At 45.6% G+C, this 21,595-nt stretch overlaps 1 protein-coding gene across 1 annotated transcript; it reads right to left on the bottom strand.

Moving 5' to 3' along the window:
- Positions 1-347: 347 nt before the first annotated feature.
- On the bottom strand, positions 348-5,610 carry LOC143775847 (tubulin alpha chain-like). The gene is made up of 4 exons (XM_077264460.1): positions 5,518-5,610; positions 3,016-3,238; positions 2,202-2,350; positions 348-1,542 (listed from the first exon to the last, which is right to left on the bottom strand). The coding sequence occupies exons 1-4, from the start codon at positions 5,518-5,520 to the stop codon at positions 574-576; spliced, it is 1,344 nt and encodes a 447-aa protein (XP_077120575.1). The 5' UTR covers positions 5,521-5,610; the 3' UTR covers positions 348-573.
- Between the last annotated feature and the right edge of the window lie 15,985 nt (positions 5,611-21,595).

The following is a 21,595-nucleotide window of genomic DNA, read 5'->3' as shown; positions in this document are numbered from 1 at the left end:
GTTTAGTCTTGCAAATTTGTAATAGCTGCTACAGACAGATTGCATGCAGATGACAAAAATGAGAGAAGAAAGTGCAAGTCTGGTGAATGAATCTCAAACTTGATATGCTTTTCTGAACCTACCATTAGGACTAAATAAAATAAGCATTTTACTATAGTCACATTCTTGTGAAACTGTAGGTGTACCTTCACTCTCACCGGCTTCCATTCTTTAAGCATCAGAAAAAAAAAAAATCCACCCCATGTTCAGCACTTTGTGTATAAGCATTACATGCCAAGCCCATTATTTTGCATACTAATCGCCTTTACGGGAAGGCCATGTGATCAGATTAATGAATACCAACAGACTGATGCATCACATTTTATTGATACAAAAGAAATGCTCTTTTAGCCATCAGTACATGATCATCATATGGTCTATGTATTCAGCAGGACATAATTAGATACAAGACCCTATATATCTGAAACAAATGTTAAAACATACAAGATACTGGCAGTTAAATATTTTAGATATTACTTCTGTACAACAGGTAATTGAATTCCAACATTTACACAGTGGCAAATATCAAGCTGTTCAGTATTCATCCTCCTCATCATCTCTAGATTCTGTCCCCACCTCTTCATAATCCTTTTCTAGAGCAGCCATATCCTCTCTTGCTTCAGAGAACTCCCCTTCTTCCATCCCCTCGCCCACGTACCAGTGTACAAAAGCCCTCTTAGAATACATGAGGTCAAATTTATGGTCCAGTCTAGCCCAGGCTTCTGCAATTGCGGTAGTATTACTCAGCATACAGACAGCACGTTGCACTTTGGCCAAGTCTCCTCCTGGGACCGCAGTGGGAGGCTGGTAATTAATGCCCACTTTAAAGCCAGTAGGACACCAGTCCACAAACTGGATTGACTTCCTTGTTTTAATAGCTGCAATAGCAGCATTTACATCCTTGGGCACCACATCACCCCTGTACAACAAGCAGCAAGCCATGTATTTACCACGACGGGGGTCACATTTTACCATCTGATTTGAGTATTCAAAGCATGCATTAGTAATCTCTGGCACAGACAGCTGTTCGTGGTAAGCCTTCTCTGCCGATATTATGGGGGAGTAAGTGACTAATGGGAAATGTATTCTAGGATAAGGCACCAAGTTAGTCTGGAACTCTGTCAAGTCAACATTCAATGCACCATCAAACCTCAGGGAGGCAGTAATTGAGGAAACAATCTGGGCAATTAATCTGTTAAGGTTAGTATAAGTAGGACGCTCGATGTCCAGGTTACGGTTACATATATCATAAATTGCTTCATTGTCTACCATGAAGGCACAGTCTGAGTGCTCCAGAGTTGTATGGGTTGTCAGAATTGAGTTGTAAGGCTCCACCACTGCAGTCGATATCCGGGGGGCAGGATACACTGAGAACTCAAGCTTGGACTTTTTCCCATAGTCAACAGAAAGACGCTCCATCACTAGTGAAGTAAAGCCTGAGCCTGTGCCACCTCCAAAACTGTGGAATACCAAAAACCCTTGAAGACCACTACATTGGTCAGTCTGCAAGATAAAAGTGTGAAAATAAAAATATCAAAGGTCTGCTAGATATGCATACAGAGTATCAAAGTCAAGACCAACATACATTAAAGAGGCTTTCTCAGATTTAAAAACATTGTTCCCCATCCATAGTACAGAAGATAATTTCCCAGTTTTTGGAGGTCCGACTGCTGTGGCCCCCACTGATCCCGAGAGACAGGGATTTGAAGAGCCCTGTATGAATGGAGCCAAAGATGATCAGACATTGCCTCTCCAATCATTTTAATAGCACCAAATATTAGCAATAGTCAGCATTCCCATTAAGAATAAGTGCAGCAGTAGTGTGCGTGATTGACCTCTGCTCCATTCACTCTGGATCAGTGGAGGCCACAGCAATCAAAAAGTTACCCTTTATTCTGAAATTGGGGGATAAGCTTGAGAGAACCCCTTGAAGGCATATAGTTTAATGATAAGGCATGGCTTAAGGATGTGGGTGTGGGGAAGGGAGGGAGAAAATAGAACAGACAAATGATAGTATAAAAGTTTAAGACATGACTATATACAAAAATAAATGTCAAACTTGTCCACAGGATGTATGCAGCATGGCAGCTATATTTTTACTTTTACTACCAATAAGTGAGGATATTATCTAAGTGACCAAATTCAACATTATGAGTACTTGCCAGCTTTCGCACTTTGTCCAGCACAGAATCTATTAACTCTTTGCCTATTGTATAGTGCCCACGAGCATAGTTGTTAGCAGCATCTTCTTTTCCGGTAATAAGCTGCTCTGGGTGGAACAAGGTTTTATATAGTCCAGTCCTAGTCTCATCTAGAAAGAAAATGGCTAGATTGTTGAAGTTAATCAAAAGTTAAGTGGTTGCTCATCTCAACTACTCCATATACATCTAGGGATGGCTATAGCATTGACGTTATTACATAGGGGACCATTTCCACATCCAAAATTAGCTTGACAGCTTCTGTCACAAACACATTGTTGTTCCACAAGTGGCCCATTTTCTGCTTATGCTGGGGACCACTTCTGGCATTGCTTCCCTCTACTGTAAATACATCTCATATGGTCAGTTACTCATCTTTATTGTATGAACTTCACAGTTTACCATTAACCCAGATGATTGTTACTGTAATGTGCATTTTTTACAGTGAGAATGTATACAGGAGTAGATAGACCTGATGTTTTAATAGCTTCTACAGAATGAATGTCATCACCCATTTCTATGACTGGGGCCACCACGGATCCCAAAACAAGGCTCTACAAGGTCTTCAATTACAGTCTATGGGACTGACAGATTAACTACAGCATTCAACCATCTCTGGCAGTTCTATAGACAACTAATGGAAAAGTCATGTGCAGATGGGGCTCTGCAAAGCCCTGTTCTCTGGATAAGGGGGGACCCAGCAATGGGCAAGTTATAGCCCATCTTGGGGGCAACCCCTTTAAACTTAAGAATATCGCTTAAACCAAGGATACTGTACCTATGACAGTTTCTTCTAAATCAACAAACACTGCTCTTGGTACATGCTTTCCAGATCCAGTCTCACTGAAGAAGGTGCCAAAAGAAGAGTCCACGGTTTGTGTGGTTTTGCCAGATTCTATTACCCCATCTGGTTGGATTCCATGTTCCAAGCAGTACAGCTCCCAGCAGGAGTTTCCCATCTGAACACCTGCCTGGCCTACATGGATAGATATGCATTCCCTCTGAAAAATAAGATCAGCATTATTGTTCACTTCTGTTATTATTCATCTCCCATAAGGCGGGTGCAGACGTTTGTATTTTCGGTAAAACAAAACATCAGATTGCACTGTGACCAATATTAGGCTATGGCACCTTTCACATGTTAGATTTTTTCCGTAGACCGAGCAGATCCAAGGAAAAATTTGCTGCATGCCCAAGTTGATCTGATTTTCAGACCGCACTCTGCCATGCAAGTCAACCAATCATCTGAGTTATCCAATTTCCCCTCACAGAATGAAGACAATGGAGACTTCACACACCCACACCATTTTCTCCTCATTTGGATCCTACTACGCTCACACTCTGATTAGAGATTCGCATAATTGACCTGATTCTTTGAGATAATACATAGTCATCTGCACCTGCTCATATAGCACCATAATTCCACAGACATCACATCCCCACTGGAGCTCACCATCTAAATTCCCCATCAGTAGGTTTTTTGGTGTGTGAAGAAATCAGACATTTCTTCAATTGATACTCTTTCTACAAGTTAGCTTGGGGCTTCTTTTATCTAGGTAGGCTTAATTCAATGCTGTTGATCATCTGCCGAGTAAAGAGGTGTTAGGGTACCGTCTCACAGTGGAACTTTGGTCGCTACGACGGCACGATCCGTGACGCTCCAGCGTCGCTCCATTATCGCTCCAGCGTCGTAGACTGCGGTCACACTTCGCAATACACGGCGCTGGAGCGATAATTTCATGATGTATTTGCGATGTAGAAGCCGTTGGTTACTGTGCGCACATCGTTTACAACCTTTGTCACACGATGCGATCATGCCGCCACAGCGGGACACTAGACGACGAAAGAAAGTTTCAAACGATCTGCTACGATGTACGATTCTCAGTGGGGTCCCTGATCGCAGTAGCGTGTCAGACACAGCGAGATCGTAAGTATATCGCTGGAACGTCACGGATCGTACCGTCGTAGCGACCAAAGTGCCACTGTGAGACGGTACCCTTAGTCAATCAATTCCGTTGGGGCTCAACACCCTGCAAAACCCCCACTTGGCTGTTAGCAGCTGGAAATAAACATTGAACAGAGCTGTACTGTAGTTTGCTAAAAGTGTAGCAGTTGCCAACAAGTCCAGCACTTAAGCTCCTGTATTGGGTTGTACCCAGCAGCAACCGAGAGCAGCTCCATTCAATGCCGACATTCAGCCAAGAATTTATCAGTAGTGTTGGAACCATTCCCCCCAGGTCTGCACCCTGAGACCTTGATTGTGTGATCCTGGTGTTTGGCAATAATGGCTTTAGAGTCTGCCGGTTACAGTGAGTGACCTATTCAGTAGTTAAAGACATTTACATGGTTAAAAAAAAAAAAAAAAAACACACGCACGTTTTTTCCATTCCCGTTATGCCACTTTGCATTAATTCCTGAAAAGCACCTGGAGGGTTAATAAACTACTTGAAAGCAATTTTGAACATGTTTGAGGGGCACGGTTTTTAACATGTTATCACTTATGTGGGTTTCAAATATAGTATGGGACATCCAGAGTCTTCAAAACTGAATAAGTCCCCCCCCCCAAAAAAAATAAAAAAATACATTTTAAACCTTCTAAAATGTTAACAAATAACAGTTTATAAGATGGTGCTGATGTAAAGCAAACATGAGGGAAATGTAATTTATTAATATTTGTGTGGTATGACTATCTGGATTAAAGGGATAAGCATTCAGAAATTGAAAATTGACAAATGTCAAGAATTAGCTCTTTTTTTTTTTAATAAAGAAAAACTAAACATAACCCAGGTTTATCATTTTCATAACGTATAATGTGTCAAAAATAAAACTCAAAATCAACGGGATGTTCAAGCATTCCAGAGTTACTACTAAATAAAAGGGACACATTTCAAAAATTTGGCCCTGTCATTAAGGGGTTAAAGTAATGCCATTTGTACTAAACAGGTGATGCAGATTCCACCAATAGGAACCACTTCTAGTTCTAAAATTGGACTCCATTGCACACTTCTCAGTGGAGAGATGGTCAGGCGTCCCTAACAAATAAATGGGAATTACAATTACATCTCTAGACTGCAGGGTACATCAGGACCCATCTTCAAATCCCATTGTTGGGATCAGCATGCATAGTATAGCCTGTGGAGTCTGCAAGATGAAACTTCCCCTTCAGCTTTATATTGTAGTGTACCCATTTCACACCCCGAGGAACCACATACAATAAAGTTTACGTTAGATCTCTGAATAAAAGTCAGTATATTAAAAAAAGAAAGAACACCCTGCATACCATGATTTCCCCGTTGGCTTTTCACCTCCACACAGCCGCCTTCCCAGCTAACCAAACTACCACTATTAAAGAAAACCATCCAGGTGTCTCCCCCACACGATGATATATATAAGGCCTAATAATGTCACCTGATGGGAAATGCTGCCGTTTAACACTTTGAAGACCAGGCCAATTTTTGGACTAAAGAATTTTCCTTGTTTATGGCTGCAGGAACTTTTTTAAGTGCACAGTATAAACTTAAAAAGGATTGTTGTGATTTTGAGCAGTGAAGTTTTTACAGGCAAAAATTTTTAGTTTTTTCACGTGGAAAAAAACTTCAGTCAACAACCTCATCAAAATTCACAGTACAACTGCTTGGACGAAAAACCTGCATCTAAATGTACACTTTGCCTCCAAATATTTGACTTCTTTCTTTTGGCACGATTTTAGGTTCAAATATGTTACTAATAGCCGTTAGTTATTTTACCTTATATTTTGATGTAAAAGCAAAAATAATTTTTTTGTACTTTGCTTGATTTTTACACCATTCATCAATCACCCTAAATAACGTAGTAGTTATTACTTAGTAATCGCAAACGCTACATCTAAGGGTACGTGTCCACGTTCAGGTTTGCTTCAGGCTTTGGTCAGGATTTTATGCAGGTAAAATCCTGACCAAAAATGCACCTGAGGTCACTGGCAGGTCACCTGCGGTGTTCCTGCGTGTTTTGCTCATTGTAGCAACATGCTGCGTTCTGAAAAAACGCACCGCATGTGCGTTTTTGCGGGAATTCCGCATGCGTTTTTTAATGCACAGTGGAGACGGGATTTCATTAAATCCCCTCCACTATGCTGTAACATCTGGACGCTGCGTTTTTGACGCTGCGGCTCAACGCTGCGTCAAAAACGCAGCGTTTCCTGAACGTGGACACATACCCTTACTTCATGTGACCAAAACTCCACCCGCTGTGATGCCCAATGGCCACACAATTTTGTTTCAAATTTGTGCACCTAGTGGACACCATGGTGGGCAGCATCTCAGACTCATGAACCATGGATTTTAGTTTAGGACATATGGAATCTATGGGCTTACACGTGCAATGAAATTGAAGGAGTGCAATCCGATAGAAAATCGGATCGCAGGCAACCATGAAAGTCTATGGGTGAGTGTTAAACATTGCACTGCACTCAGACGTCACCTGAGTGCAGTGTGATTCCCGCAGATGCCGACTGTGGAGGAGATGAGAAATGTCTTTCTCTGCATCCTCTGCACCTGTGCTCCGATTCTCTCATGCGAGACCATGGGAGCACAGTAGCATCACACTCAGCTCCCCTCGCAGCAGAGCCAGTAGAACTTTCTCATCTTTATGTATCTTCACTATATGACATCTGGCTTTTTGGTGTCTGTTCATGTTCACCGTGTTTTTTGTTTTCTGCAGGATCCGCAAAAACTACATTATAACAATCTTTACTGATTATTGCTTCATTTTTTAGACCTTTTCCCCCTGGATGTGTTTTTTGTGCAGATGTGAAGCTGCGTTTTTAATGTGTTTTTTATAGTACAGAAAAGCTTTGATTCCACACTTAAAAAAGTAACTGCAATTTTTTACGTGTTTTTTTAGGCTCCACATACCCAAAGTACCCAAATCACGCAGTTCAGCTGTGTCTTTAGACCACAAGGGGCGCAGTTCTCATGAAATCACATCCACTTTGCTTGGACAGTAAGGCCATGTTCACACGTTTAGTATTTGGTCAGTATTTTCCATCAGTATTTGTAAGTCAAAACCAGGAGTCGGTGATAAATGCAGAAGTGGTGACATGTTTCTATTATACTTTTCCTCTGATTGTTCCTCTCCTGATTTTGGCTTACAAAAACTGATGTAAAATACTGACCAAATACTGCACGTGTGAACGTGGCCTTAAAGAGCAGAATTTCTGAGCAATAAAGCAGCAGAAAAAAAACAGCATTTTCGCTAGGTGTGAACATGGCATAAATGTCCAAGCAAAGTGTATGTGATTCCATGAAATCTCTGTCCTCAGGGCGTCTAAAGATGTTGTTGAAGGCTACTTTCACACTAGCGTCGGGAACAACCCGTCGCTGTGCGTCGGGCCGACGTTCCCGACGCTAGCGTGGTCTCCGCCGCACAACGGGGGCAGCGGATGCATTTTTCCCACGCATCCGCTGCCCCATTGTGAGGTGCGGGGAAGTGCGGGGAGGTGGGGGCGGAGTTCCGGCCGCGCATGCGCGGTCGGAAAAAGCGGACCGTCGGGAGCAAAAAACGTTACATGTAACGTTTTTTTCTCCCGACGGTCCGCTACCACACGCCCAAGCGTCGCAAAACGGACGCGACGTTTGGCAATGCGTCGCAAATGCGTCGCTAATGTTAGTCTATGACGAAAAAACGTATCCAGCAAGAACTTTTGCTGGATGCGTATTTTCGGCAAAACGACGCATTTGCGACGTATTGCAGTTAACGCTAGTGTGAAAGTAGCCGAACTTTGCGGTTTTGTTTCATGTTTATTCTATAGGTTTCCATGTGGAGCCCGAAAAAAAATGCAAGGAAAAAAAATGCCTTTGCATTTTAAGGGCAGAATCAAAGCTTTTCTGTAGTATTAGGGTATGTGTCCATGGTCAGGATGGCCGGCGGTATCGCCGCAGCGGCGAAGCCGCTCGTCGCTAAGCCCCGCCCCCTTTCTGGGATGCGATGATGCCGGATGTGTTAACTGTACACATCCGGGATGATCGCTCTCTCCCATAGCGCCCTGTAATATGCCTTGCGGGGACGCTGCATCCCCGCAAGGTGTACGGACATACTGCGATCTGAAAAGACGCGCAGCATGTCCGGAGTCGCAGGGAAGACAGATGCGGGTTTCCACGCATAGTGGACACGGGATTTCCAAAAATCCCCTCCACTATGCTGGAACATCTGGACGCTGCGTGTTTGACGCTGCGGCTCAGCGCTGCGTCAAACACGCAGCGTTTACTGACCGTGGAAACTCACCCTAAGGCCGGAGACACACTGGTGCGAGAGACGGCCGAGTCTCGCTGGTTAAAAGCAAGCTGTGGCACCTGCACTCCGGAGCGGAGCGTGCGGCTCCATAGCAATACATGGAGCTGCACGCTCAGCTCCGGAATGCAGGTGCCACAGCTTGCTTTTAACCAGCGAGACTCGGCCGTCTCTCGCACCAGTGTGTCTCCGGCCTTAGGGTATGTGTCCACGTTCAGGAAACGCTGCGTTTTTGACGCAGCGCTGAGCCGCAGCGTCCAAAACGCAGCGTCCAGATGTTACAGCATAGTGGAGGGGATTTAATGAAATCCCGTCTCCACTGTGCATTAAAAAACGCATGCGGAATTCCCGCAAAAACGCACATGCGGTGCGTTTTTTCAGAACGCAGCATGTTGCTACAATGAGCAAAACACGCAGGCACACCGCAGGTGACCTGCCAGTGACCTCAGGTGCATTTTTGGTCAGGATTTTACCTGCATAAAATCCTGACCAAAGCCTGAAGCAATCCTGAACGTGGACACATACCCTAAGGGTATGTTTCCACGGTACGTAAACGCTGCTTGTTTGACGCTGCAGCGTCAAACAAGCAGCGTCCAGATGTTCCTGCATAGTGGAGGGGATTTTATGAAATCCCGTCTCCACTATGCGTGGAAACCCGCACGCGGAGGCCCTGCGACTCCGGACATGCTGCGCGTCTTTTCAGAACGCAGCATGTCCGTACACCTTGCGGGGACGCAGCGTCCCCGCAAGGCATAACACAGGGCCCTATGGGAGGGGTGCGATGATCCCGGATATGTACTGTACACATCCGGCACCATCGTGTCCCAGAAAGGGGGCGGGGCTTAGCGCCGAGCGGCTTCGCCGCTGCGGCGATACCGCCGCCCCTCCGGACCGTGGAGCCATACCCTAACAAACTCGGATACATGTCTGCACCAAAAACACATCAAATATAGGGGAACATATTGTTACTGCATCATGTGGTGCGGACTCCTGCAGAAAAAAAGCAGTAGAAAGAACGCAGCATTTACTCTACATGTGAACACCGCCTCAGCATTAGGCCAGGGTCAAGCTATGTGCACACGTTGCAGATTTGCCTGTGGATTTTTCCACACTGAATCCCCACCTCTTGGCAGAAAACGCAGGTGCGTTTTTGATGCGGATTTGATGCGTTTTTGAAAGCTTAATAAAGATCTCTAAGGGTGTGTGTCCACGGTCAGTAAACGCTGCTTGTTTGACGCTGCGCAGAGCTGCAGCGTCAAACACGCAGCGTCCAGATGTTCCAGCATAGTGGAGGGGATTTTTTGAAATCCCGTGTCCACTATGCGTGGAAACCCGCACGCGGCGGGCCTGCGACTCCGGACATGCTGCGCGTCTTTTCAGATCGCAGCATGTCCGTACACCTTGCGGGGACGCAGCGTCCCCGCAAGGCATAACACAGGGCCCTATGGGAGGGGGGCGATGATCCCGGATGTGTACAGTTAACACATCCGGCATCATCGCGTCCCAGAAGGGGGCGGGGCTTCGCCGCTCCGGCGATACCGCCGGCCATCCTGAATGTGGACACGCAGCCTTAGGGTATGGCTCCACGGTCCGTTTCGCCGGCGGGATCGCCGCAGCGGCGAAGCCGCTCGGCGCTAAGCCCCGCCCCCTTAATGGGACGCGATGGTGCCGGATGTGTACAGTACACATCCGGGATCATCGCACCCCTCGCCATAGGGCCCTGTGATATGCCTTGCGGGGACGCTGCGTCCCCGCAAGGTGTACGGACATGCTGCGTTCTGAAAAGACGCGCAGCATGTCCGGAGTCGCAGGGCCGCCGCGTGTGGGTTTCCACGCATAGTGGAGACGGGATTTCATAAAATCCCCTCCACTATGCTGGAACATCTGGACGCTGCTTGTTTGACGCTGCAGCGTCAAACAAGCAGCGTTTACGTACCGTGGAAACATACCCTTAGGGTATGTGTCCACGTTCAGGATTGCATCAGGATTTGGTCAGGATTTTTCATCAGTATTTGTAAGCCAAAACCAGGAGTGGGTGGTAAATGCAGAAGTGGTGCATATGTTTCTGTTATACTTTTCCTCTAATTGTTCCACTCCTGGTTTTGGCTTACACATACTGATGAAAAATCCTGACCAAATCCTGATGCAATCCTGAACGTGGACACATACCCTTATTGAACAAAAAAAAAAAGATTTGTGATGTAATTTCTTGTCCAACCTCCTCTTTTACATTTGTCCAACCCACACTCCATTACACACAGATAGATAAATAGATAGATAGAAGGAATGAGAGATAGATAGATAGATAGATAGATAGATAGATGATAGAAGGAATGAGAGATAGATAGATAGATAGATAGATAGATAGATAGATAGATAGATAGATAGATAGATAGATAGATAGAAGGAATGAGAGATAGATAGATAGATAGATAGATAGATAGATAGATAGATAGATAGATAGATAGATAGATAGAAGGAATGAGAGATAGATAGATAGATAGATAGATAGATAGATAGATAGATAGATAGATAGATAGATAGATAGATAGATAGATGGCTAGATAGATAAATAGATAGATAGAGGGGACCCCCCCAAAAAATGACGTGTTGTCCCCCTATATTTTATAGCCAGAAAGGCTACGCAGACAGCTGCGGACTGATATTCATAGCCTAGAGAGGGGCCATGGTTATTGCCCCCCCAGCTACAAATACCAGCACCCAGCCGCCCCAGAAATGGCCAATTCCGGCACTTAGCCTCTCTCTTCCCCCTCCCGTGTAGTGGTGGGATATGGGGTAATAAGGGGTTAATTTCACCTTTGTATTGTAAGGTGACATTAAGCCCGGTTAATAACGGAGAGGCGTCAAAAAGACACCTATCCATTATTAATCCTATTGTAGTGAAAGAGTTAAAAAAAAAAAAGACACAGCCAGAATAAAGTATTTTAATATTCTTAATTTCACCACACTTGCCATACTCGATCGCCTGCAAAAAATGAAAAATAATAAACCAACCGTATACTCCCTGTCTGACGCAGTCCAATTAATAACGAGTGTCCCACAATGATCTCCCCTATAGAACATTAACTGTTGTGAATTTGGATTCTGGGCTCCCCCGGTGGCTACTGGTGGAATTGAACTGGTGTCTTCATCTTCTCTGTTCACCTGTTCCCATCAAGATGTGGGAGTCGCTATATAACCTTGCTGCTCTGTTAGTTTCTTGCCGGTCAACAATGTTATCAGAAGCCTCTCTGTGCTTGTTCCTGCTCCTAGACAACTACTAGATAAGTTGGACTCTTGTCCATGTTTGTTTTTGCATTTTCGTTCCAGTTCACAGCTGTAGTTTCGTTACTGTGTCTGGAAAGCTCTTGTGAACAGGAATTGCCACTCTGGTGTTATGAGTTAATGCCAGAGTTTTAAAGTAATTTCTGGATGGTGTTTTTGATAGGGTTTTCAGCTGACCATGAAAGTGTCCTTTCTGTCTTCTGCTATTTAGTAAGTGGACCTCAAATTTGCTAAACCTATTTTCATACTACGTTTGTTATTTCATCTCAACTCACCGCCAATACATGTGGGGGGCCTCTGTCTCCTTTCGGGGTATTTCTCTAGAGGTGAGCTAGGACTAATATTTTCCTCTGCTAGCTTTATTTAGTCCTCCGGCTGGTGCTGGGCATCTAGAATCAACGTAGGCATGCTACCCGGCCACTGCTAGTTGTGCGTTAGGTTTAGTTCATGGTCAGCTCAGTTCCCATCTTCCAAGAACTAGTTCCTATATATACTTATGCTATGTTCTCTTGCCATTGAGATCATGACAATTAACATCAGGTGATGTCACTGCTCTATAGGGCCTCCAGTGACACACTGACAGGAGACAATGACCTGAATTCAGGCTCTCACTTTATGGCAAAGCTGTGTAGGAATTTTCCCACACAGCAGTGCCGCAAGTGAGAGTAGGAACTATTTCTCACAGCGGCCGATGGATTCAGTGCAGAAGGATACCTTCCGTCATTGTAATGCCAGAGCCCCTGGAGAACGGTTGCATCAGCTGATGTGGCAGCTCTCCACGGGAGATCGTCGTGGGACACTGGTATTAATTGGATTTCTGCGGATCAGGGAGTATATTGTTTGTTTATTATTTTAATATTTTTTACAGGTGAGCAATGGCTTCGGGGATCAAGGTGATGGTGAGTATGTACTCCATATTGTATGCACTGTATGTTGTATGTACTGTATGTTGTATGTACTTTATGTACTGTATGTTGTATGTACTGTATGTTGTATGTACTATATGTTGTATGCACTGTATGTTGTATGTTCTGTATGTTGTATGTACTGTATGTTGCATGTTCTGTATGTTGTATGTACTGTATGTTATATGTTCTGCATGTAGTATGTTGTATGTACTGTATGTTGTATGTTGTATGTACTGTATGTTGTATGTTCTGTATGTTGTATGTTCTGTATGTTGTATGTACTGTTTGTTGTGTGTTGTATGTTCTGTAGTATGTTGTATGTACTGTATGTTGTATGTATTGTATGTTGTATGTTCAGTATGTAATATGTTGTATATACTGTATGTTGTATGTACTGTATGTTGTATGTTATGTATGTTGTATGTACTGTATGTCTATATGTGTGCAGGGCTGGCGTTAGGGGCAGGCAGACCAGGCATCTGCCTGGGGCCCCCACTCCCCCAAGCGGCACATCACGCAGCCGCTATGGGGCCCCTGTGAGGCAAGGGTACCCGCCTGCCGCCAGCGCCGACTCCACCACCGCCGCTTTGAACTATACCGGCATCTGCCGGTACAGTTCAAAGCAATGATGGAGGAGAGAGCGTCACCTGACGCTCCATCTCTTCATCCTGTGTGTCAGGCAGTGCAGCGGCAGCCACCGAGACAGGAGCAGGGAGCAGTGCAGGCACAAGGAGAGGTGAGGAGTGTGTTGTTTTTTACTGGACTGTGGGGCCATTCTCGAGGGTGGGAGAGATGTGGGCTGTGCTATATACTACTATGTGGGCTGTGCTATATACTATTATGTGGGCTGTGCTGTATACTACTATGTGGGCTGTGCTGTATACTACTATGTGGGCTGTGCTATATACTACTATGTTGACTGTGCTATATACTACTGTGTGGGCTGTGCTATATACTACTGTGTGGGCTGTGCTATATACTACTATGTGGGCTGTGATATATACTACAATGTGGGCTGTGCTATATACTACTCTGTGGGCTGTGCTGTATACTACTATGTGGGCTATGTTATGTACTACGTGGGCTGTGTTATATACTACGTGGGCTGTTTTATATAGTACTTGGGCTGTTTTATATACTACTATGTGGGCTGTGCTATATACTACGTGGCTGTGCTATATACTACGTGGGCCATTTTATATACTACTGTGTGGGCTGTGTTATATACTGCTATGTGGGCTGTGCTATATACTACATTGCTGTGCTATATACTACGTGGGCTGTGCTATATACTACGTGTACTGTGTTACATACTACATGGCTGTGCTATATACTACATGGGCTGTGTTATATAGTAAGTGGGCTGTGTTATCTACTACGTTGGCTGTGCTATATACTGCGCGGATTGTGCTATATACTATGCGGGCTGTGTTATACTATGCGGATTGTGCTATATACTATGCAGGCTGTGCTATATACTATGCGGGATGTGCTATATGCTATGGGGGGTATATTATATTCTATGCGGAGGTCATGTTATATACTATGTGGCTGTGTTATATACTATTGTGGGGGTATATTTTATTCTATTGGGGAGGCTGTGTTATATTCTATGGGGGTATATTATATTCTATGGGGAGGCTGTGTTATATACTATGTGGCTGTGTTTTATACTTGGGGGTACATTATATTCTATGGGGGAAGCTGTGTTATATACTATGGGGGTACATTATATTCTATGGGGCAGGCTGTGTTATATACTATGGGGGGGCTGCATTATATTCTATGGGGGGCTACATTATATATTATGGGGAGGGGGGCTGTATTAGATTTTATGAGGGATGATTGCATCATACTCTTTGATGGGGCTACATTATATTCTATGGGGAGGTGGGCTGTATTATATTCTATTCGGGGCTACATTATTTTCTATGGGGGCTGTATTTATATTCTATGAGGGGTGATTGCATCATACTCTATGAGGGGGCTACATTATACTATGAGGGGGTCTGCATTATATTCTATGGGGTGGCTGCTTTATACTCTGTAGGGTGGTTGCATTATACTCTGTGGGGTGGCTGCATTATACTCTAGGGTGGCTGCATTATACTCTGTTGGGTGGTGGCTGCATTATACTATATGTGGGCTGCATTATACTGTATCGAGGACTATGGGGAATACATTATACTATATGAAGAACTATGGGGTGCATTATACTATGGGAAGTGAATTGTACTACATGGATGACTATGGCGGTGCATTATACTATATGGAGCACTATGAGGAGTGTATTATGCTATGTGGAGGACTATGATGAGTGTATTATACTATGTGGAGGACTGAGCAGTGTATTTTAATATATGGAGGACTATAGGGAGTGTATTATACTATATGGAGGACTGTGGTGCACATTATAATATATGGAGGACTATGGGGTGTATTATACTAAACAAGTAAAATGCTGCATATTCAGATTGTTTTTGCCGGAACAAAAAACATTGTTCTCAGCAGCACATCGCCGGTGTAAACTGTAGATGTGCTGCTGATAACATGATACTGTATGGTGATCTGTTAGTGATCGATTAGTGATCGTTTTGTCCCCATCATTCTTTCTCAGACAGTGGAAAGAGGCCAGGAAACAAGCATTGAACGACTTCAGTATTGTCGATCAAACTCATTTAGCGGCCTGAACTCAGCGCATGTAAATACAACCGAAATGCTTCTGTGTGATATGCAATATGTTAGCATTTGGTGCCCCATTTTAAACTTTGCGTAAAACCAGCCCTGTATGTGTGTTTGTGTTTTTTTTTTGTACACTTGAACACAGTAGCCGGATGAAGGGACTACACTGTCCCATCATCCGGCTACCTGTCATTGTAGCAGGCATAGCCGGATGGGACTAGTAGTCTCATCAGACGATGCCTGCCTACATACAGACCCGCACACACACACAGCCCGCCCCGCACACACCCACGCACAGACACACATAGCCCCGTGATCCCCGCAGACCCCTGCGATTGCCGCACAGGCCTGCGATCCCCGCACAGCCCCGCGATCGCCGCACATCCCCACGATCTCCGCATAGCCCCAGATCCCCGCTGACCCCCACGATCGCCGCACAGCCCCGCGATCCAAGCAGACCCCCGCGATCCCCGCACACACACACAGCCCCGCAGACACACACAGACACCCGCACACAGACACGCACATCTTCACCACCCACACACAGTCTCCACCCACACACTCTTCCCCTTCCCGATCTACAGTGTCTCGCACCTAACTCCAGCAAAACCGCAGATCTTTTTTAAACCTGCGGTTTTGCTGTGGATTGGCCTGACACAATGGAAGTCAATGGTTGCAGAAACGCTGCAGTTCCGCACAAAGAATTGACATGCTGCGGAAAAAACAACGCTGCGTTTCCGCGCGTTTTAAGCGGTACCACGTGACCGCTCACACAGGACAAGCTGCCGGCGCTGAGAGGAAGCATCGCGGGAGCTGGGTGAGTATTTCTTCTCTGCAAGCGGGCGGGCGCACAGGGGGTGGGAGGCAGGAGGTGACCCCAAACTTCATTTTTAACAAAAAAAACTTGATCTTTCATCCCTTCTCTCCTGCAAGCGTTGCTTTCAGCCGAGCAGGACAGAAGGGATGAATGCCGGCTTCAGCACCACACGCAGGGGACAGCGCTTAACTGTAGCGCTGTTTCTCCTGCAGCGGTACGTGCCCACGGAGGAGAGTGCACACTGTTCTCTGTGTGCACGTGTGCGGGACGCTTTGCGGACCGTGCTGCCGGAGAAAAGCGGACATGTCTCCGTGTTTTGCAAACGGACACATGGTCCGTGAAAACACGCTGACATGTGCAGAGACACATTTATTTTAATGTGTCTACGTGAGTCAGTGTCTCCGGTACATGAGGAAACTGTCAGTACACGTACCGGAGCCATTGATGTGTGAAATCGGCCTAAGGTTGTGGGTTTGAGACCTGGGGAGACTCATGAAAAAATGACATTTTTGTAATTGCATTTTATTATTTTATAAGTAATTTTATGGGATCAAAAAAATCTGACTTTTTCTACACTTCAGTATACAAGTGCAAAGAAATACATTGAGGAACAGAAGCCGCTATCTGCTGAGCGGACATTACCTCACGATAAGTTTGCTGCCTTCCAGGTGCCCAAATCAAAGATGTGTCTGATAGGGTATCAAGACACTTCAGTGCTACAAATGACAACTAATGTCTACTAATTAGTGTTGAGCGATACCGTCCGATACTTGAAAGTATCGGTATCGGAAAGTATCGGCCGATACCGGCAAAGTATCGGATCTAATCCGATACCGATACCCGATACCAATACAAGTCAATGAGACTCAAGTATCGGACGGTATCCCTGATGGTTCCCAGGGTCTGAAGGAGAGGAAACTCTCCTTCAGGCCCTGGGATCCATATTAATGTGTAAAATAAAGAATTAAAATAAAAAATATTGCTATACTCACCTCTCCGACGCAGCCTGGAGCTTACCGAGGGAACCGGCAGCGTTCTTTGCTTAAAATGCGCGCGTTTACTTCCTTCCGTGACGTCACGGCTTGTGATTGGTCGCGTGCCGCCCATGTGGCCGCGACGCGACCAATCACAGCAAGCCGTGACGTAATTTTCAGGTCCTCAATGCCTAATTCTAGGCATTGAGGATTTTAAAATTACGTTCCGGCTTGTGATTGGTCGCGTCGCGGTCACATGGGCGACGTGACCAATCACAAGCCGTGACGTCACGGGAGGCAGGAAACGCGCGCATTTTAAAATTACGTCACGGCTTGTGATTGGTTGCGTGCTGCCCATGTGACCGCGACGCGACCAATCACAGCAAGCCGCGACGTAATTTCAGGTCCTGAATGCAGAATTAGGCATACAGGACCTGAAATTACGTCACGGCTTGCTGTGATTGGTCGCGTCGCGGTCACATGGGCGGCACGCAACCAATCACAAGCCGTGACGTAATTTTAAAATGCGCGCGTTTCCTGCCTCCCGTGATGCCACGGCTTGTGATTGGTCGCGTCGCCCATGTGACCGCGACGCGACCAATCACAAGCCGGAACGTAATTTTAAAATCCTCAATGCCTAGAATTAGGCATTGAGGACCTGAAAATTACGTCACGGCTTGCTGTGATTGGTCGTGTCGCGGCCACATGGGCGGCACGCGACCAATCACAAGCCGTGACGTCACGGAAGGAAGTAAACGCGCGCATTTTAAGCAAAGAACGCTGCCGGTTCCCTCGGTGAGGTCCAGGCTGCGTCGGAGAGGTGAGTATAGCAATATTTTTTATTTTAATTCTTTATTTTACACATTAATGTTGTTTCGATACCGATACCCGATACCACAAAAGTATCGGATCTCGGTATCGGAATTCCGATACCCGCAAATATCGACCGATACCCGATACTTGCGGTATCGGAATGCTCAACACTACTACTAATACAAGCAGGAACAAATGACACAGCAAAAAAGGACCTGGAAACTATATGCAGAGACTTTGAAGACCTAGGCCAGGAAGTCAAGGAACTGGGAGCGCAGGTCGTCTTCTCAACCTTCCTCCCAGTGGATGGAGATGGACCAAAGAGAATGAACACGATTCTACAGGTAAACAACTGGTTATGTCAATGGTACCATGAGCAATGTTTTGGGTTTGTTGACCATGGAGTGAATTACCTGTATGATAGACTCCTTGCTAGAGATGGGTTGCATCTTATGAAAACAGGAAAACACATTTTGTAGAAGCCTTGCTACACTCATTCAGGAGAGGTTTAATTTGGAGCCATATGGGATGGAAAATATAGGGCCACGAAAAAAATATGCAGCTGTTAGAAGTGGAAATAAAGAACAAAAACAACAAATTCTGAATGAAAATAGAGGAGCAAGAAAAATCGACTACAAACTAAAATGTGTCTATACAAATGCACAGAGCATGGGAAACAAGAACTGGAGCTGCTAACGCTGGAAGAGAGATATGATGAAACTTACATATGCTTGGAATACAAACCTTGAAGACTACAACTTATCGATTAGAAACAGGAATAACAAGAGGGGAGGAGGTGTTACATTGTATATTAGGAAAACATATACATTGGGGAAAAAAGTATTTAGTCAGCCACCAATTGTGCAAGTTCTCCCACTTAAAAAGTTGAGAAAGGCCTGCATTTGACATCAAAGGTAGACCACAACTATGAGCGTCAAAATGAGAAAACAAATCCAGAAAATCACCTTGTCTGATTTGGCAAGATTTATTTTGCAAAATATCGTGGAAAATAAGTATTTGGTCACCTAAAAACATGCAAGATTTCTGGCTCTCACAGACCTGTAACATCATCTTTAACCCCTTCCCGACCTTTGACGCCACGTAGGCGTCATGAAAACCCGTGCCAATCCGACCCATGACGCCTATGTGGCGTCATGGAATGATCGCGTCGCTGCAGAGCGGGTGAAAGGGTTAACTCCGATTTCACCCGATCTGCAGGGAGAGGGGGAGTGGTACTTCAGCCCAGGGGGGGTGGCTTCACCCCCCCGTGGCTACGATCGCTCTGATTGGCTGTTGAAAGTGAAACTGCCAATCAGAGCGATTTGTAATATTTCACCTAAAAAACTGGTGAAATATTACAATCCAGCCATGGCCGATGCTGCAATATCATCGGCCATGGCTGGAAATACTGAAGTGACCCCCCCACCCCACTGATCGCCCCCCCAAGCCACCGATCTGTCCCGTAGTCCCCTCCGTCCTGTGCTCCGCTCCCCCGTCCTCCTGTCCGCTCCCCCCGTGCTCCTATGTCACCCCCCCGTGCTCCGACGCCCCCCCCCCATGCCCCGATCTCCCCCCCTTATACTTACCGAGGCTCCCGGTGCCCGTCCGCCTCCTCCATGGGCGCCGCCATCTTCCAAAATGGCGGGCGCATGCTCAGTGCGCCCGCCGAATCTGCCGGCCGGCAGATTCATTACAAGTACATTTTGATCGCTGTGGTAGGTTCTATCACAGCGATCAAAATAAAAAAAATAATAAATAAACCCCCCCCTTTATCACCCCCATAGGTAGGGACAATAATAAAATAAAGAAAATATTTTTTTTTTCTTTTTCCACTAGGGTTAGGGTTAGAACTAGGGTTAGAACTAGGGGTAGGGTTAGGGTTAGGGGTAGGGTTAGGGTTACGGGTAGGGTTAGGGTTAGGGGTAGGGTTAGGGTTATGGCATGTGCACTCAGTGCGGATTTGGCTGCGGATCCGCAGCGGATTGGCCGCGGATCCGCAGCGGATTGGCCGCGGATCCGCAGCGGATTGGCCGCGGATCCGCAGCGGATTGGCCGCGGATCCGCAGCAGATTGGCCGCTGCGAATTCGTAGCAGTTTTCCATCAGGTTTACAGTACCATGTACACCTATGGAAAACCAAATCCGCTGTGCCCATGGTGCGGAAAATTCCGTGCAGAAACGCTGCGTTGTATTTTCCGCAGCATGTCAATTCTTTGTGCGGATTCCGCAGCGTTTTACACCTGTTCCTCAATAGGAATCCGCAGGTGAAATCTGCACAAAAAACACTGGAAATCTGCTGTAAATCCGCAGGTAAAACGCAGTGCCTTTTACCTGCAGATTTTTCAAAAATCGTGTGGAAAAATCTCACACGAATCCGCAACGTGGGCACATTGCATTAGAGTTAGGGTTGGAATTAGGGCTAGGTTTGGAAATAGGGTTAAGATTAGGCTTGTGGTTAGGGTTACGGATAGGGTTAGGGGTGCGTTGGGGTTACAGTTGTGGTTAGGGTTGGGATTAGGGTTAGGGTTAGGATTAGGGTTGGAATTAGGGTTACGGGTGTGTTGCGGTTAGGGTTGTGGTTAGGGGTGTGTTGGGGTTAGGGTTGTGATTAGGGTTATGGCTACAGTTGGGATTAGGATTAGGGGTGTGTTGGGGTTAGTGTTGAAGTTAGAATTGAGGGGTTTCCACTGTTTAGGCACATCAGGGGTCTCCAAACGCAACATGGCGCCACCATTGATTCCAGCCAATCTTGCGTTCAAAAAGTCAAATGGTGCTCCCTCCCTTCCAAGCCCCGACGTGCGCCCAAACAGTGGTTTACCCCCACATTTGGGGTACCAGCGTACTCAGGACAAACTGGGCAACAACTGTTGGGGTCCAATTTCTCCTGTTACCCTTGCAAAAATAAAAAATTACTTGCTAAAACATAATTTTTGAGGAAAGAACAATTATTTTTTATTTTCACGGCTCTGCGTTATAAACTTCTGTGAAGCACTTGGGGGTTGAAAGTGCTCACCACACATCTAGATAAGTTCCTTCGGGGGTCTAGTTTCCAAAATGGGGTCACTTGTGGGGTGTTTCTACTGTTTAGGCACATCAGGGGCTCTGCAAATGCAATGTGACGCCCGCAGACCATTCCATCAAAGTCTGCATTTCAAATGTCACTACTTCCCTTCCGAGCCCTGACGTGTGCCCAAACAGTGGTTTACCCCCACATATGGGGTACCAGCACACTCACAACAAACTGGGCAACAAATATTGGGGCCCAATTTCTCCTGTTACCCTTGTGAAAATAAAAAAATTGCTTGCTAAAACATCTTTTTTGAGGAAAGAAAAATGATTTTTTATTTTCACGGCTCTGCGTTGTAAACTTCTGTGAAGCACTTGGGGGTTGAACGTGCTCATCACACATCTAGATAAGTTCCTTGGGGGGTCTAGTTTCCAAAATGGGGTCACTTGTGGGGTGTTTCTACTGTTTAGGCACATCAGGGGCTCTGCAAATGCAATGTGACGCCCGCAGACCATTCCATCAAAGTCTGCATTTCAAATGTCACTACTTCCCTTCCGAGCCCTGACGTGTGCCCAAACAGTAGTTTACCCCCACATATGGGGTATC

This window comes from Ranitomeya variabilis, chromosome 5 (genome assembly GCF_051348905.1).
Source record: "Ranitomeya variabilis isolate aRanVar5 chromosome 5, aRanVar5.hap1, whole genome shotgun sequence".
Lineage (NCBI taxonomy): Eukaryota > Metazoa > Chordata > Amphibia > Anura > Dendrobatidae > Ranitomeya > Ranitomeya variabilis.
Note: the sequence above shows the minus strand (reverse complement) of the source record. Positions and strands in the feature narration are given on the sequence as shown.